A 19,752-nucleotide genomic window follows, 5' to 3' on the forward strand; every position below is an offset into this window, starting at 1 on the left:
TCAAAGTTATTTTTAAATTGGTTTACTTTGTCGTTCATTCAGAGTTAGTATCACCATCATAATCACCATAAATTAAACAAATCATGAGTACACCTGAAGTACATTAATATTGTGCCTCGGATCGTATCGTGTCATAAGATATTTTAAAATGTTATTTAATAAGTAAGAATCGTGGAGATTAAAATATTAAAAAGTTATTGAAATACAATTACATTATTTTAAGAGATATGCAGTTTCATTTATCTTCCTTTCTCTGTGATGAACCAAAACTGAATGAAATATTAAAATTGAACTTTATTATAGGCATCGATCGTAGATCATGGTTATAGGTAATTTTAAGGTTAGGTATATTGAATAAAATAAGATAGTTTTCGGAAACGAGTGATGCAAAGTATATAATACTCGTAGAAGACTAACAGATTAAGGCTTACTTCACAAATTTCATAATGTGTCATAATTTTACTTGTAGCGCACCGCACACAAATATGTGCAGGATAACTGAAAAACAACTTTTAAAAGCTTCATCATTTCGACTACAAAATTACCTTTATACCCCCCTTCTCAATGTACTTTCTGTAACTACCTAATTAAAGGAATTAAATAACCGCTAATAAACTTCTTTTCTTTTCCTAAAATATCAAACCCGATTTCGGAAGTTCTTTGTTAAATTTTATTTTTAAAGCGAAGAGAAGCTAAGAGTGGAATTCGCTTCGACAAATATAAAAATATCGTGCATCAAATCATTTAAAAAAAATTATTTAAAGATAGGTCCGCAAAGGTGAAAAATAAATAAAAGAAACATCATTTTGATAGTTTATTAAAAAAATTAAAAAAATACAATTCATTCCGAAATGACTTATTGAGTTTTTGGACAATAACAGGTGTATCTACATTAACTTCGATTCGACCATACTAAAAGCGTTGGATTTAATTCATTCATGATAATTACTGTTAGTTTGAACAAAATTCAAATTCGATTCTCAAAGAAATGTTAAGCATTTTACAGATATACATTTGCTTTAGTCATTAAAATAAATATGTTGTGCAGCCTTTGTCATCTATCATTACGGAAGTTTGTATAAAATCTAAAAAATCTTGTTATTGGAACTTCTTAGAAAATCATTTTCCAATGCTATAGATGTGAAAATAATTATGAATGCCGGTGGTTAGTCAATCGAGTCCCTCCTGGGTGAGCTCGTTCCCACCCACTTGTCCTGGTAAAGCTGGAAAGGCTCAAGTACCACCAGTGATACCTCCTTCAAAAGAAAAAGTCATCGAGCACTAGTTTAAAAATGATGGTTCTATTAGTATTCGTGTCAGCAAAGGGAAGACGTTTTTATTTTCACTTAGTCTCTAGAGTTAGGATGCAAATTGGCTGTCTTGAAGTCGTGTAAAAATAAGTCCTAAGTAAGTGACGAACAGTTTTTGCACTTCAAATCTGAAACTTAAGTAATTGGAACTGGTTATATTAGAATTATTCATCGTTCACTTCAACAATGTCAAAAGTTACTTTTAGGACTCCACTCTTTCCATTATTCTCAAGTGGCCCGTTTAAAGTTCTTTCTATTTGATGATAGCATAGCTCCTTATTATAATCTGGAAGCTCAGTATTATGTTTAAGTGGGTTTTCCTGAACCGGCAGATTTGTAGCAGGACGCTTTATCCTTCGGGAATTTAATGCAATCCATGTTGAAAACGTAAGCAGAAACGCAGAACACGATGTTTATGAGCTTACAAAGTTTGTGTACAGAAGTAATTACTGCCTGCTGACACGAACTTACCGCCACATTATGAATGCAAAGCTTAGGAAACAGACTCGAAAAATCGAGCCGTAAGAACCACCGTATGAAATTAATCAATGGTTTGCTCAATATTTCGCTGGTTTGTGATACAGCTTTTCAATTTCGGTTTAACAATTTATTTTGTCGTGAATGTGTAGGAATAGTGTGTGCAGCATATATAATGTAATCGTTGTCTTTTTTGAGAATTAATAACAGTTGTGTACATGCAAGTGTAAAACTTTGACAATTCAAGTTTTAACTTTTGACTATACAGTTCGAATAATTTCATTTAAATATATAATTTGCTAACAATACAAACATATAAATCTCATATAGATATATCAATGGTGCGAATTAAAATTACGTAATAACGTCATGCTTCGATGATTAATCTCAAAATTAATAACTAATTTACTAACAATAAGCATTAAAGTATGCATTCGTCTAGATATTTTTAACATAAAGAAAATGTCACAAAAATCGAAAACAACATGTCGCAATGTCGCAGAGGTGAACATTTCAGACATTTGGCAAGAGTTATCCACACAAAGAGCTGTTCGGATAGTACAATACTTCTGGTTTCACAGAGCGTTTCGAGCATCAGCTGTTTTATACCCGATGCTCTGTGGAAACTGCTCCGTAAAGTTCAACCATTAAAACACACGCCACACGAGCAGAATGCAACCAACCACTGTTTGTTACGCATTCCACGCATTCCAACAGATCATTTTTACCACGAACTATCCAGCTCTAGAATGAACTCTCCTTGTCAATCTTTTCCGTGCGCTACATGTAATAGTCTAAGTAAACGAGATTTGAAAACTCGCTTTCGAAGGTGCGATGAGTAACGGTGATCCCTTACGCTAAGTTGAATCTTTGAAGGCAATAAAATTCAAGTTTTAACCATTCAAAGAAAGGATAAATTGCTATATAATTTAATATAAACAAAAATAAAATGAGTATTATGGCTTTATACAATATAATATTCACAATGCTCGCCCGATTGCAAAATATTTTTAAGTTAATTGTAGTAGTAAGTTTAAAGTAATTTTGTAGGTTCTCTCGAAATTTTATCGCCTAGTTTTCGTTCACTGTTCATTTGATTTTTTGATTAGATTAACATATAAATATACGCATTTTTGTAATAATGATAATCATCAATTATGTTTTTTTTATTTAATTTACTTGTAACAAAGATTTAATTCACTTAAGGCCTGGTCAAATCACATTATATAACAGTGTCCCAGGAGGTAACGATAACCTGGCATCGGGGAAAAGATACTCTTACGATGAGCTAGTAAGTAAAAACAGCGTTCTATACACAGTAGTACTCAAGTACCAACAATTATATTAATAAACTAAAAATACACTACCCGGAACCCGTTTATTCTTCTACGTATGTAGCTCAGTTAGGTATTCTATTGTTTTTTTTTTACAAAATTTTTCAGTAAATTTAGAGTAGGTACATTTATCGATGATATTTACTACTTACTATTTTGGGTTTTTGCGTATTTTTTTGTTTAATGAATAGTTGGTACTCAAGTACTACTGTGTAAAACGCTGTTTTTTTTGTACTGGCTCATCATAAGTGCCTTTCCCCCGATATCAGGTTATCGTTACTTTCTGAGACACCCTGTATGTTTACGAAGAGCGCCGCACCATATCAAGATCCAATCTCGTAAAAACATTAAGGCGTCTGTGATGTATTACAAGCTAAACCTTTGTTTAGAATATTTACATATTTTTAAAAGATATTGTAATTAAATATTTCGTTTAACCTATTATTTTCATCATAGGCAACATATCGCTTAGATAAACTAATCGTTGTTTAATTTATATTACGCCTTCTTTCAAATTGCTAATATCACAAAGCAGTCTTAAATTCAATGATTTATATACTATTTACGCTCTTAATTACACTGGTTAATTATTAATTTAATATAATATGTTGAAGGTAAAAGTAGACCGTTAACTATGGCCGAGGTAGAGTTTCGGTCTTATAATACAAAATACTCGGCTGTATGGGCTACATCCCCTGTAATTGTCCCAAGTGGACAAACAGAGAAAATAATCACCGTGACCATTGACCAGTATTCTCTTTACTATATTCTAATTTATATTCTATACAACAACATTGGTACACAAGTCATACTAAATGAGACATGTCGATCGGTCCACCTGTAATCTGCATCCTTCGTAACCGTTTGCCAAGACAAGTTAAATAATTCGGTCGTTGAACCGTTGACAGACCTTTTTTGGAATGAAAACTGCATTTTGACTAAATAACCGACTATAAAGTTGAAAAAAAAAGGTAATTCAAAGTATAATATTGATACAACTTATTAGATCTTCCTTCTGTCGTCTGCACATCGATTACGTAGAGACGTTGCAGGTCAATAATTATCGAGAGATGTCATTCAGTCGGTATTCGATCGACACATCTAAATTCTATCATTTTATTCTTTGATTTATATTTATAATATTTTGCTCTATAAATATTATACACATTTTTGTAAAGGTGGGATTTTTACTTAGTTCTAGGTGTTTGGGCACCTTTTCCGAATGTAAAACAACCATGTATTACTACCCATTTTGAAGCAAGGTATCGAATCCCCGAATCATAGCACCACACGTTGGGTGCTGTGAGGTGGTATGTAAAAAGAGTCGAATGTAATCAGAAATCTTATTGGTTAGTATTTCTACAACGGAAAAACAGTTGGCAAAAACTGCTCTGCATTCTCTCAGTAATATATGTGTATCCTGTGCATCGGACGTTCTTCAAATATCTAAGATTACCTTCAATACATACGAAACAGTGAAATATAATTCTAGGATTTAGTTTTTTATGTTACTGTACCAAGGAACAGCAGGTCTACAATCTGTTTTGATTTTCGGAATGGTTCCAATATACCTTATTGCAAATAAAACATTTTTTAAAACGTAATAAGATCTTCACTTGATGTCTGTAGTTCTCTATTAGAATCACTGTCATTGGGCACTAAATGTTTGGGTGATATTTTTCTCCTTGGTGGCACAGGTATGTCATCAAGTATTCCTGTTGTATTCAAATGCCTTCCATGTTCAGCAAATACTTTGACATCATAGTTTAATTCAGCACGTCGACTATTTGGTGACAGTTTAGTACGTACGGGCGGACTGGGCGCCGCTCTGGAGTATGAAGGGCGATTGTCAAATATACTAGAATCCATTAGATTTACACTCCCAGGAAGAAGAGCTGAGGTTTTACTTCTTCCTAATGCAAAAGTGCATTCTTCATCTTTTTCACTTTTTGGTTTTGATTCATTGGTATAGAAAGTAGCTTTTTGTATGAACTCCGTACGACAATGCTTGTAGGCCTGAACATCTGACTTGCTTCGTTCAAGAGTGAATGCACCGTTAGTGTGGAGATGACAACTAAACGAGCTTGTGTTCACTGTGCATGCAGGTGTTGTTGAAAAAGGAACAGCAGGTGCCCACAAACAAGCACCCTCATTTCTAGGCACCAACAATAATGGATCCTAACGGGAGATAACAAAATAATTAAAGGTTAACTATATTAAGCTATAAAATAAATGGAAGCTATATTTAAATTAATATAATAATAATAATAAATTTACATTTTTTTTATTTTCTTACCTTGCCAGTGATTGAGAATATTTTGGATTGTAAAGTATGGAGTCTATTACGTAAATATTCATATGAGCATTCCCGTAAACTGATTACCCATTTTACTACATTATCCTCAGCTCGCGCAGCAAATACATGCCTCTTTTCGGGTTCATCTCTGAAAGGTGTATTCTGAATTTATCAATGCCTATAAAATCTGTAAATTTTTACTAAATTATATTCACACCATTGCCCCGGCAATTTACAAGTATTTTGCTACATAATATGATTATGGCCCTAAAGTATCATTTTTATTTAAACAATGTTGATGTTAAATAAAGGCTATAAACATTACAAAGTCAATGCCACAAATCACCTTCAGACATGGGAGAGATGGCCACACTGTCTATATGAATGTTGGAGGTCATTACTCTAAATGAAAATCAAAAATATTAGGAAATTAGTCAAATATATTGCTATACAAGTGCATCATCCCAGCAATATTTTATGTATGTATGTACCTGTACCAAAAATAGGTCCAATAACAATATCCTCCTAACTTTATAATAATACAGTATGACATGAGTCAGAGTCAGGCTAGTGATTTTAATTTTATGTGTATATGTGAGCTTGTAGATATAAAAACTTGAATGTTACTACCCACTTTGACATGAGACATGAGGTCTAAGTCTCAATTAACTGTTGGCCCACCCTTCAAACCAGAACATATTAGGGCTATGTGGCAGAAAAACAGAGGGTAGTTGTACCAGATCTTACAGCCTCATGAAACAAATTCAATAAAAGAGTCAGTATGTGCTATATCTGTATGCCACCTTAAAATACATGCTTTTTCCGTTGTCCAATCATCATGAGTCATCTAGGCATGTACCAGTAATTGCTTCATTAAGCAATTTAGAAAAATGATGTGACACTGAAACTGAATGCCCATTAAATAAAATGGACACTGATAATTATGATCATTTTGCTGCATAGGTATAGTATGGTATCCAAAGAAGTGCATTTCAAGTAGCAAATGAAAATTCTCCAGAGAAACAAATGCTAAGAATATAGTACTCACATAAATGAAATTGAGAATGAGAATGGTATGCTCTGGCCATGTTCCATCTGTATTGACGAGTTTTCCAATACAAATACTCCAGCAGGGTTTTTCGTGTCAAATTTACCCATTTCACTTATTTTAAAATAAAATAAATAGTTGTTAATTAGCCGAAACCATCGTTCCTTAAAAACTGTAATAAAAATTTTTATCAACTACAACATATATCTTGTGCCTGTTCTGAATATAAATTATATGTTTTTGATAATAACTTAAACAGCCACATAAGGATCATTAATTATATTAATTACATTAAAAAAATTCTTGAAGATATAGAGATATACAGCGAACACATAAGAACGTTTAAATGAATGATATTTGAGAAAACAAACTGTTTACTCACTTGCTTGATGTCTGTAGCTTCCATTTGTAATCTTTTTGTAATTTAATCTTCCTTCAATTACACAAGGTCGATCGCTCAGCTGAGCGACTTCTCGAACGTTGCATTTCATTTGGAAAAATCCTTTTTTTGGATTTTAATGGAATTTATTACTCATACACCATATTTTAATTTCATTCGACACAAATTAATTTGGTTAATTGACAGTTGACAATACTACAGTAGTAGTTTTATTTTTCCAAATGGAAAGGCATAAGTATCATACCATACGGCCTAATCTTTTATATATAGGTATATATATATTTATTGTATGAAAAATCATAATATGAAATGAAATAAAATGAAGTTGATTAATTGAAGTCGTTGTGGCCTAAAGGATAGGACATCTTTTACATTCGTATCTAGCGATGCAACAGTGTTCGAATATTGCAGGCTAGGCGGGTACCAATTTTTCTTATAAAATACATACTTGACAAATGTTCACGATTGACTTCCATGGTGAAGGAATAACATCGTGTAATAAAAATCAAACCCACAAAATTATAATTTGCGTAATTACTGTTGGTAGGACCTCTTGTGAATCCGCACGGGTAGGTACCACCACCCTGACTATTTCTGCCGTGAAGCAGTAATGCGTTTCGGTTTGAAGGATGGGTCAGCCGTTGTAACTATACGGAGACAAATAGACAAAAAAGTAACAGACTTCGAATTTCAGTTCCGCGTACCATGTGTAGCGGATAGCAGGTACAGTCCGTGCGCGAGCTCCGAGGATTTGGGGGCTGAGCAAGCTGGCGGGCGTGCGCGTAGCAATAGCTATTTCATTTGATGAAAAAGGAATGGCGAGCACTAACATAATAAACATGTCTTAGCATTAGAGGAACATTACTGGCAAAAGGATGGCTTAACGCAGGATGTTGTCGAATCATTTAATATTTGAAGTATGTGAAGAGAGTGTCAATAGTACATCAAATTCTTCAACTACTGATTAATCTGATTGCGAGAGTAATTAATAAGATTTCACGTTCATTTTGTTCAATAAGTATCAGTTCATTAAATTAAATTCATACGTGATCAATTGTTTTTATTTTATTTGAAGTACATAATACCCTCATAAAACTATTCTATAATTTGCACTCGCACGGAGGCTTAAGATATGTTAGTATCGATAGCGCAATATCGACTAATTACAACACTAGCTCATTACGTCAACATTTCTTAAAAATCCTCGGAGCTCGCGCGCGGACTGTAGACTGTAGGTATATACCGACAGCCACTGGTATTGTTTGCTTTATTGCGATTTAATGTAACGAAAAGCCCGCCAGCCGTCAGACATATAAATTACACTTTACAAATATTTTATTGGTAGATCCATAAAAAAAAAAAAAAAAAATTATCCAACTCCTTCAACAACGGTATGTAATAGGTACGTGGTACGTCGAAAGAGTAAATCTGTCCACGCTCCACGGCTATAATAGCCGGCAAACTTCTTGAGCATTTGTTGACGTAGTGGGGGTAAGTTTGCGCATGGTACACTCACGTGCAAAAACATTATTTACTCTGCGTCATAATGCAATTAAATTATTAAAATCAACATATGTATTTTTTTATATATTTATTAGAACATCAACAAAAAATGTAGGTTAATAATTGTAATAATTTAATCTTGGGGTAAAATATATATTCCTTCTATTAAGTCAAAACTAGACCTGTTGCCAGGTCTTGGTTCAGTTGAAGCAAAGCTGGTATTTGTAATTTTTTTTTTCGTTATCATAATCTTGACCATCATCATCACTGTTTTTATCACCCGAGTTGCTATCATCGTGATGAGTCGACATAGGGATCATCGGTGTAGTTTACAACTCGGTCGGTTCGATTTACTTTTTTGTCTATAATTAATTATTTTTTGAAGATATTCGATTCGTAGTAATTGAATGTAACTTTTTTCAATTACCAGCTTCCGATTATTTTCAGTTTTTTTCCATCTGAAGCCTAGCTCTTTCATAATTCGTCGTAAACTTCATACCGAGCCATTAAAATTTATATCTTCTTTAAATTTTTCGAAGCCTTTCTACGGTACGGAGTTTCGCTGCTTGTTATGTAGTTATTATGATTACATCTTTTTATTACAGATTGAACGAAACTATCCATTCCGGTAACTTTCTTCTTCTTCCCTGATCTTTTCTTACCCGGAGTCCGAAACACGGCGAGCAAGCCAGAGCCTTTAGCTTCGTTAATAATGCACCTAACAGTACTCACGGATGTTTTTGTTGCTTCCGAAGTCGGTTTTACTTTTTCCATATCATTCTTCCCCTGTTTTATAATAAAGCAATATACGTCGTACACAATTTTTCTACCCTTTCTTTTGAATACTACACCAGTTTGTCGCGGCATAGTGTATGTATTTTTTATAAAAAATCAACAAACACTCAACAAATAGCAATGGCAACAAAGTCAACAAGCAATTATAACAAATAACTTAACGATTAATAACGATAGACTTTTCACTGTACGCAAGCGTACTTTTGGGAGCAAGCGGAACGCGGGCGCGGTGCGGGACGCAAGGTTCGACTGATCTACCAATAACGCGCTCGATACGATTTCCCCTGCCGTCGCGCCTCACCCTCACCACCAAAGTGATCTAAAATTCGGTTCTGCGCAGTCAAGGTCATTTGCTCAAGAAGTTTGCCGGTTACTATACCTACACGTCACGCAGAAACCCTAACACTTGATTTGGCGACATTAACATTGTAGTCAATATGTGCTTCGATAATCACTTAGCAGCATGCGGGCCTAAGACTCGTTCATCCGTCAATGGAATAAATAGGTACTAGTTCTATTTAGTGTACTTTTTTTCTACAATGTATGAACTTATTTTCCATCTCGCTTATCGTCCTATAGAATTTACGATCTATAAAATTTCGCTGATTTACATAAGACAATACAATATCAGTAAAATAGCCGTTTCATTTAAAACAGGTCACAGAATCTCATTCACCTTGCATTAAAATTGAAGAATAATAACGCCTTAATTTTTCCTAGTCCCTATGGAAGGACGAAATGACTTCAATTCTAGCTTTTTCAGCTCTAAAATATTTAACAAGTGTGTAACTAAATGCCTACCTACCACATTCGCTAAAAATCACAAATGAGTTTGTAAAATACCTATAATTAAATAATTAAGAATAAATAGTGTACATATTTATGCAAATAATTAATAATAAGGGTTTCTAGAAAGCAGAAAACTTCAAATTGTAATTTAATAATTAATTTATTTTTAACTTTTAGTACAAAATAAAACTAGTACACAGGGATACATTTCAAATGTAGCATTTGTAATGTTGAATAGTCCGAAGCTTACGACGATAAGTCTTCTCATTTGTACTATTTTAGACACTATGACGTCACAAGATCAGCTCATATTCCCCATCAAAAATAAAATTAGTCACAACTGAATAATGTAATCACTCCTTAAGTCAATCCGATAAAAATAGTTTTTTTTTTACCAAAAATGCTATCTACCTATAATTACCTAATTGAGAGTCGACTTTAACCTTACTTTGTATAAGTAATTTTGAGGTTTGGAGCGGCATTTTAATTCAGGCACAATTGAACCAGCGCATTCCAATGTTTTAAATACACAGAACGACTTATTTGAATATTGCTATACTACACTGCATTTACCCGTTCCATAATGCAATATTTTATTTTAAGTCACATTATTATTAGTCGTTTATGTATTATAAACATTTCATTTATTTTCTTTTGGTCACTTTTATAAACCAATCCATCATTAAACAGCTCAAGATAAACTACATTTTTACAAGACTGTTTACGTCTCGTTTCACTTTTTACTTACAACATTACTGTTAATAGAATAGCACTAAACTAGTTTATTCATGATTTTATAGAACCAAAACTCAAATACCGTTCACGATTTTGTTCTACTTATCTTATCATTATGGTACAATTGCACAATCCTTAACTTTCTATTATAATTACCAATGTTTTGAACTAAACAAAATAATCGCTTCATTATTGCTAAATTATAAGGCAACTTTCAAGCCACGACACGGCGCGCATTTTATGTTCCTAAATAATACGGTGTGTAAGGGAATTTCTCCCAAAAACGCAGGCAAATAGGGGATGATTTCTGATACGAAACACTACAGTTTGAGGTGATGCTTTAAACACATTTTTGTCATGTCTTATAACGTCAGTTTAGTAATCCATACTATAAGATTACCAACCTCAAGACCTCGAGTTACTACTTCCTAAAATCCCCATCAGTAACATTATTCTCGGCTATTCCTACGTAACATCCCAAATCCTAAGTTCTAGTAATAGGTACGTAGTATGTTGCAAGCCTGCACAATTGGGTATGAGCGTCCCGATTATTTCTGAGAAGCAAGTTCTAAGAAACTTCAATCTTCAGCATTGTGGGGTCTATGAGTTCTGGTAATTGAGTACGTAAGATGGGCTGTGAGCTTATCCGTCTATCATAGCGACTGTTACGAAAGCTTGTGTTTCGATCTGTCGATAAATGTTTATGCCATGGTAGTAGGAAGAGTTCCCTGACACCTTATACATATGTGGTTTGGATGTAATATTCATAATTAGATTCTAATTAGACAATCTGAATGCGCATTCTGACGCCTAACCAAAATACGATTTTATTATTTTCGGCATGAATTACAACTTGAATTTATAAATTAAAAGCTGTTTATTTTGTTGGAAAATGTTAAAGTAAACACGTTGGATTGTTTTCTTTTTATCTCTTTTCGTTATATGTTATTAGATTGACATCAAAATCATATTGAATTAACACTTGATTTAATTAGCTGGACTTAGATTTTTTTTGCTTCCGCTATTAGTTCATAAATAAAGGCATCAGACATTAACAAAGATGATCTATACAGAGATGTTATTAGTAATATTTTATTAGGCCTCAACACTAAAGTGAAAATGATCACATAAAATCATGCCAACATATACTTAAGTAAGAAACAGTTAAAAATAATAAACTTCCTCACGTTTCGTTTATAAACTAATAAGTACATGTTTTATTAAAGTTTCAACTTCAAATAAAATATTTCGAAAATCATTTGAGGAAGCATGGTTAATGACAAAGTTTGCTAAAAGCCTTTTTGCATTTGTTGTTCATAAACTTTAATGTTAATTGCGTAAATTACATAATCGTATTCCTATCTCAATTATTTTGATAAATGAACCATGTATTGAATTTATGGACTAATTATTTATGTATTATATTATAAAAATACACAACTGTACATTTGTTTTTATGTATTTATCATTAAGTTTATTTATATACAGGTGCTAGCACTGCTAGCTAGATACTTCATTCCATAATATTAACAAATCGGTTCACATATAGTATAAGTTACTGATTTCAATCATGACAGGTCATTCCATTATTCTAATTTTTTGGTAAACCTTAATACCTAAGAGGCGGATAATCGTCATGAGCGAAAATTAAGTTTTGTTTAGTTAAGTCACTTGTCACTTGTATTTTGTAAAAAAATAGCAAGTCACTTTACTATTTCGATACTTAATTTATTTTTGCTAACAAAAATAATTTATTTTATCAAAATACATTATTGCTTGATATTTTACTGATTTAAAGTTAAAAAAATAGTTTCAATATAAAATTCCAACTACCAAGTACGTTTTAGAATCTTGTAATCTAGTGTCGATTCTATTATAGCTTATTTTTTACTTTTCGTTGCTAAAACCGAGTTAAGACAGTAAATTGCACATATTTTTACAATGTAAGTTTTAAATGTCGAATCAGTGAAATGTTTGTATGATAAGTTAAAACGTTATGGTACTGCACTTTTTTTTTTGGGACATCGCAAACCAACAAGCAAATCAGACAAAATATTAATTTCTACCATTCCATACTTTTTTACCTATTTCTTCCTTAATCGTATTGATAAATGCACTTCTATAGATTTTTTGGGGTTTACAATTAAATAAAACCAGCGCAGGTTTTTGTCAAGAAACCGCTCCCGAACTCAACACAGCAATCAGATTCCACGTCAACACAAACGGAATAAATGATTCATTTACAGTACTGAGCTTTGTGTTTAGTGCGAGTTTTTTAACGTTCTCGATATCGTAAAAGTTAACTCGAATTTGTATGCAGTTGGAACAGCGTCCCTAGCGGAAAACGTAGGCAAATGTTCCAACTCCATACAAATTTGACTTAACTTTTACGCTATCGAAAACGTTAAGAAACTCGCACTAAGCACACTTATCTCATATTCGAAAGCATACAAGCCGCTTTCAGACAACGCTATTATTATATTTAATGGCATATAGTATATAGCTCATAGCACAACAATATCGCACACCATACATTGCTAAGGACACGTTCACACTGTACTGTACTATATATTATTGGCTAAGTATAGGCTGTTATACTATATGGCACTATAGTATAGCGGAGTCTGACAACAGCTACGAGCGTACGCAGCTCCCGACACAGGCGTGTACCCCGCGTTTCAGATTTTTTGATGATAATGTCTATGAATGACGTCTATTTATTTTATCTAGTCAATGGTTTTGATGTAAATGTACCGTTTTAGAAATACCCAGCGCTCAGAGTTACGGAAACGATTACACTCGTTATTAAATAATATGTATTAATTCAAAGAGAACTTCGAGGAAGAAATACAATGCAAAAAAATTACACAAATCAAATGTACATATAACATTTTATGGATTGACAACATTTCATCATTTCATTATTTATTTTTAACGATTTTTAAAATATTATTTCCAGATTTACTTAGGGTTCTAAAATTTGTCTTCTTTTTATTTTGAATATTTGATTATAAAAACCTCTGATCGTCGAATGTTTTATCCTTTACGGGCACCTAAATGGTTTACCTATGCATTTTATGATTTGTCACGATTGCCAATTATGATTTTTAAAAATTAATTGATTCAATTTACGTTATCGATAACTCTCACATACAGATTTATATGGATATTTCACTGCCGAATTACTATTTTATCGTTACTTAATACAAAAACTAAGTAATAGCCACAGGCAAAATAATTTTGTAGTAGATTGTTCTCAGCACTGGAAACTATGAATAATCCGTTCCTAATTTTAACCGCCATGAAATTTTTATATGCAAGACAGTACAATATGCTTAGTGCAACACCCCTAGCGGCAAACGTAGTCAAACGTTCCAGCTCCATACAAATTTGAGTTAACTTTTACGCTATCGAGAACGTTAAAAAACACGCACTAAGCGCATTGAATCTGAAAAGAGCTCAAAATGTGGTTCATACCTTTTTAGGACAAAACGAATTCTATAGTGAAGTCCTTTTAATGTTTTTTTTAATTTGTAATATGTATAAAGAAATAGGTCACTCTCCTAAGATTTTGGGATTTTGAATTTAAGATGGGATTTTGTGTTGTTGTTTGGAATGTTGTTTGGAAATGTTGTCAATTGTATATAACCACTATTGAGTCACTGCGCTATATATATTTGAAAATTTATTTCTAATAGTTTTACATTGCTATAGGCCGCATACGATAAAACTATCATTCTGAAAAAATAAACCTGTGATTTTATTTTTAATAAATTTAACGTCTGTGAAAACTTACTCTGCAGAGTTATTTTAAGTACTAACTTATTTAATTTTTAATTCTTCGACTTGTAAACACAATAAGGCAATCATCTATTTTTGACATGATATAGATTTGGCAATGCGATAATTTGAAATATTTTAATAATCGGATAGATTTTCCACAATTTACTTTTTAGCTTTTTAATATCAGATGCAATGTTCCAGTTTCGAAATTATTTATAGTTAATATTGATCAACTTCTTGCATTTGTATTGCTTTTACTTTTTTTTTCAACTTTTGCAATAACTTTATTCATTTACATTTGAGTCGACTATTATCAAAGCCGGCAATCTGACTTTTGAACAATGATTGGTAAATCAGAAAAACGAATTATTGACTTTGTATTCCATTGGCAGTCACAAAACTCTTCGGAACGACATCTTAGATAAATAACAGGTTAACTATTAACCTTTATTTAATGCAGGTTTTGAACCGTATTCTTTGAAGGAGACGATTATATTCAAATCAATCTGTATTGACATATCAATATTTTTTTTTGGTCCAAATGCACAGATTGCCACCTTTGATAATAGACGACTCATTTAGACTATAGTCACAAATAGGTATCAACTACCATGTATGGGTTTGTCACTTTCATTGAAATTGAAGGCTTTATTACATTATTTCATCACATTTTGAATGAAGGGACAAAATTGAGACAACCTGTGAAATAAACACCTACAATTCGTTTCACATAAATGGAACTCATATTTTGATAAGGTCATTTAAACGGAACAGCCAGTCTCACAAACGCACTGAATGAAAGTTTGGCATATAAATCTGGTCAATATCAGTAGGAAACGCGATGTCGTTTAAATCAAAAAATTTCTGTACCAGATTACTGCAATTAGTATTTGAAATAGTGATATTTCAATTCCAAAAAAACAATACCGGTTGCAAAGGACTTGTGACTTTGCGGTTAAAAGATGAAAAATCATTATAGAAATAGGTTCGCCTCCCCGCTAATTCTAGCTACTCTATTACTATATTGCGTTAACCTACTAGCAACTAATCCGTATCAGCAGCATCATGTCAAAATTACTTACTCCTTACCAAATTCTGCCCACGCCCCTAATTTAATAATGACCGCACGGATAGATACCATCGACCAATTTCTATGATGAAATTCTAGGACTTTCGATATGAGAGCGATTATAATCGTAATAATATAACGGACTTCCACGTTATGTCCCAAAGTGACTCCCCGCGTTTACTTCGCAATGTCCATGAGCTCCAGTAACCGCTAAACAGAAAACAAAGAACCTTGAGTTATCTGCGTTAACTAAAAAAAACTTTATTTACGATTCAATTAATTGTAATTTTTGTGGGAATATTTAAATTTTAAATTTCGGACATCATAAAAGCGATTGTCTTAGGAAACAGTTTCTGTACTAAACAGTTAACGTACGAGATTCATTGTGAAGAATGGGCAATGGTATGGCTTTTCATTTTGTAAATTCTCGAGCAGACTTTACTATGCAACTTCATGCACCTTTGCGCTCACAATAAACGAAGAGCTAACCATTAATTATACACTAACACCCAACGCCACATATCGTGCTTTATTTTTTTGCTTCATGCTTTTTTATGATCGATATTAAGAATTTCGAATAACTCAATGATTAAAAATGTAAATCATTAATATTTCACAAATTGAATGTTCACTTTAATTTTATTATTATCTCATTATGTTTTAGATTCTTTTGTTGGTTGTCCGTTAACCTATTATAAATGGAGTGAGGATCGCCTTATTCCCTTAAATAAATAAAAAAGAAGGAAAGAAGGGTCTGTTTTTTGCAATTTCATAGATATTTATAGATGGTACATTTTTAGTGGTTCTGGAAAAAATATGCTCTAAATAGAATGTTATAATCCACATATTTTTATAATCTAGCCAACGGCAATATTTTTGACCGTTAAATCTGTAATGCTGGCTACAAATTTTAAACCAAAGTTTGAAGTGTGCGTTCCTGTCTGATTAATTAAGTTATTGTTGTAAATAATGTTTGTATGATAAAGCTTTTCATTCTCATTACTTTAATCGTTCATAATATAAATTACGTGTATGCTTTTGGCAGTGATTTATAAATTTGTATTTCAAGAAGACTAGTACATATAGCCCGTTTATTCGTGTTCGCTGTTTTTTTCCGCAATACGGATATTTATTGATATTAACGACTCCATAGTAAATAATAATCTAAGGCAATGATTTTAAAGTATAAAAGTCGCTCAAAATATTACATTTAAACTGTTTCTATTCTAAGACTCTTACCGCTAATTCACGTTAAGGCACTATTTTTTATCGACACGAAAACACCCATAATCTTTTGAATTACCTAGATTAACGCATCGCTTGCATGCCATATATTTTTGACAATGTTGTTCGAAATAGCAGCAACACACCAACTTGAAACCATAACGGCAATGTTAATCTTAAACAATCCTTCTGGAATCGAGAAAACATTTCAATCTCTCAATTTGACAACAGCTATCGAGAACGATCACGTAAAAATTAAAATGATATGATCTTCTAATCACATTGCCAATTCATTGCATCCTAATTATATTTAACAAGGAACTTTAACACTTCCAGTATGTTCATTTTATAGTTTGAGTACAAAGATGTAAGTACTTATCTTTATTGCTCTTTTTTTTATGAAATATGAATTCCCTTTAATGTTTCACATTCGTGTGCTAATATTTATGATGAAATAAATATCCCTTAAAACCTTTTAATGAAATAATTCACTTTTTATTATGAAAATTTATAACAATTAATATTGTATCATGTCAGTCGATGAACCACACATTGGTCATTTTGTAAAAAAAATATGGGTCTCAAAATATCAAAACCCAAACTACATATTTGACGCGATCAGGAATAGTGTAAACATTCATTACCTTATTTTATATAAACGATTTCACTAAAGAAATGATTGACATTATTCAGGCCGAATTTTCTGTAACACCGACATCAGTTAAACACATAAAACAACAAACATCAAAGACCGGCGTAGATCGATCCGCCGCTTCATCACCGACGCACAACACACGTTTTGAACCGAAAAACGAACATCGTATCGCATAGGACATTTTATTGTTCAAGGGCTAAGAGCATAATTCCTGCGTGCCAATTCGTTTCAAAACTGAAGATACAATTTATTTAATTTATTCGTGGCCAAAAAGTCCATCGTGTCAAAATGAGTCTCAATTCAATCGTAATCATGTCTATGCTGTCCTTCAATGGAACGGAGCGGTACTGATTTAAAGTTTTGACAAAATATCATACAATAGAAATGATGTAAAGTAAAATGATTATATTATTTTACATTCTGAAATAAAACAAAGGCGAGAAGTAACGAAGACCGGGGCGATGTTCACACTTATCGCCTCTTGTTCAATAGGTACATATTTATTTCTCTACACACACAGAGCGGACGTACGCTAAATTTCTTTACTTAAAATTCAAGGATTCAGATATCATTACGCTCTAACGCAGGGCGCGTACTAAGCCTCAGTCAGTCTGTGCATTGAATTGGAACCCAAGAACCAAATATTTTTATAATTTATTGAATATCTAGAAAATATAATTTTGACTTTTCAAATTACGACGTAAATGTCCATTGTCCATAAGTCGCTAGACAGAATTGTTGAATTTTACTTGTTTATTTAGCGGGTAATAATAATAACTGGAATTAAATGCTAACACCTTGCACTAGAAAATGAACTCGGTGTATCCATCTAAAGGTCTCAGAAAATATGACAAAAGCAGTAGCCAATTCTTTTTTAAAAATGTAAGTAACGAATCTCAACCACAATTATCTCAAATTTATAATTTCAAAGTATAATAAGAGATACAAATATGCGAAGTTTTCATCAGTTATTAACATTAAAATAGAGCCGCAAAGTTAAATTACAGAGTATCCATGTTTTTCCATTTTTCTCTTTCTGTTAAATATCAAAGAAAGCTTTGCCTTGTTTCAGTCAATACGTATTTCGTAAATGATTAAATTGTATTTACATATGTGATCATGTAATACTATTGTAAAATTGTAAAATCGGCACTCGGAAATTGAACTCTTCGCTTTTCAATAATCTACGCTATCCAATAAGCTATTGAAATTACGACATCCGTTTTTAGGGTGTCAAAAATCCTACTGTGCGACGCGACATGTATTTCAGACTATTACCTAATTGAACACATGAAATACAATCCGCCAATGCGCAAAAATCCTGCGCTCGTACGGAACGGCGACATAACCTTACTTATAAATAATTACACATCTTAAACGTAAAATAAACTCAATAATATACATAATTACATTATATATTCGAAAAAATATAACAAAATCGACAATCAACATCGCGATCGAGCACGGACGTTTTATTTACACGAGAAACAGTCGAACTCCGCGTCGTCACGTTTGGAGCGTCGCGGGGGGGCGCTCGCGGCGGGCGAGGCACTACACAGACGCGCGTCACATCGGCGGGCGCTCCCAGTCGGCGGCTCCCCAGCGCGACCGCCGGTACAGCCGCTTCTTGAAGTGGTGCGGCGGGAAGTGCTGCAGCGCCGTGTCGCCGCGCGCGCCGCCCGCCGCCGCCGCCGCCACGGCCGCCGCCTCGCCGTGCCCGATGCCGGAGTCGGGCGACGTGTTGCACGCCTCGTCCGAGCGCCGCCGCTTGTCCTCGATCGCCGTCGACGCGAACGATATTATTTGATCAAAACGAAAAGCTATGCGATCTTGCCATTTACTTTCGTCTACTTCCTCGCAACCTTCTACTTCTGAAATTTTTACACGGTATAAAATTAGTGACGGTAACGCTGAGTGCCAAAAATGATACATCCAGGAATATTTTTAAGGTGCCAGAAAAAAATCAGCGCTTTCATTCATCGATCCTTGATCGCGTTCATCAAATAAAAAAAAATGAAATAAAAAAAAACATAAAATGGTATTTATTTGTCAGAACTCGATCGTGTTTTTAAACAAAATTATGTCTAGCTTGCGTCTCATTAATGATAAAAATATTTTCGCAAACGTTTTGAACGTCCAAGCACTCCGCTCTCTCGCTTGGCGAGACGCCGGTAAATTTACGTTTCTAGCATTTGGTATGTCCATAATTTGATATATAATTTTGTGAAACTTTAACTTGTGATAACGTCGTTACAAAGTAAAAATAATTTGACTGCACACTTTTAATTTGTCTCGCTTTATTAGCAGAAGCACGTCCTTTTTTGTAGTACTTAA

General features: G+C 33.2%; 2 protein-coding genes across 4 annotated transcripts in view; both read right to left on the bottom strand.

Moving 5' to 3' along the window:
* Window positions 1-801: 801 nt before the first annotated feature.
* LOC101745200 (uncharacterized) lies at window positions 802-7,273 on the bottom strand. Its single transcript, XM_004932266.5, has 4 exons — window positions 6,848-7,273; window positions 6,466-6,637; window positions 5,418-5,565; window positions 802-5,299 (listed from the first exon to the last, which is right to left on the bottom strand). The coding sequence occupies exons 1-4, from the start codon at window positions 6,954-6,956 to the stop codon at window positions 4,715-4,717; spliced, it is 1,014 nt and encodes a 337-aa protein (XP_004932323.1). The 5' UTR covers window positions 6,957-7,273; the 3' UTR covers window positions 802-4,714.
* Window positions 7,274-10,093: 2,820 nt separating this feature from the next.
* Window positions 10,094-19,752, bottom strand: part of LOC101736339 (histone-lysine N-methyltransferase, H3 lysine-79 specific) — a 39,008-nt gene continuing 29,349 nt past the window's right edge. For all 3 annotated transcript variants that reach the window (XM_038011304.2, XM_062668640.1, XM_038011303.2), the window contains exon 15: window positions 10,094-19,289. In XM_038011304.2, the coding sequence (XP_037867232.1) occupies window positions 18,985-19,289 (305 nt within the window). In that variant the 3' untranslated portion in view covers window positions 10,094-18,984. The remainder of the gene's footprint in view (window positions 19,290-19,752) is intronic.

Source organism: Bombyx mori, chromosome 5 (assembly GCF_030269925.1).
Source record: "Bombyx mori chromosome 5, ASM3026992v2".
Lineage (NCBI taxonomy): Eukaryota > Metazoa > Arthropoda > Insecta > Lepidoptera > Bombycidae > Bombyx > Bombyx mori.

What these genes read in the sequence shown, in the direction of transcription:
- LOC101745200 (XM_004932266.5), bottom strand. Translation starts at nt 6,956, where the DNA reads ATGAAATGCAACGTTCGAGAAGTCGCTCAGCTGAGCGATCGACCTTGT. An exon ending in TCATTCTCAATTTCATTTAT is followed by an intron (nt 5,566 to 6,465) that starts GTGAGTACTATA and finishes TACACCTTTCAG; the next exon opens with AGATGAACCCGAAAAGAGGC. An exon ending in TATTCTCAATCACTGGCAAG is followed by an intron (nt 5,300 to 5,417) that starts GTAAGAAAATAA and finishes ATCTCCCGTTAG; the next exon opens with GATCCATTATTGTTGGTGCC.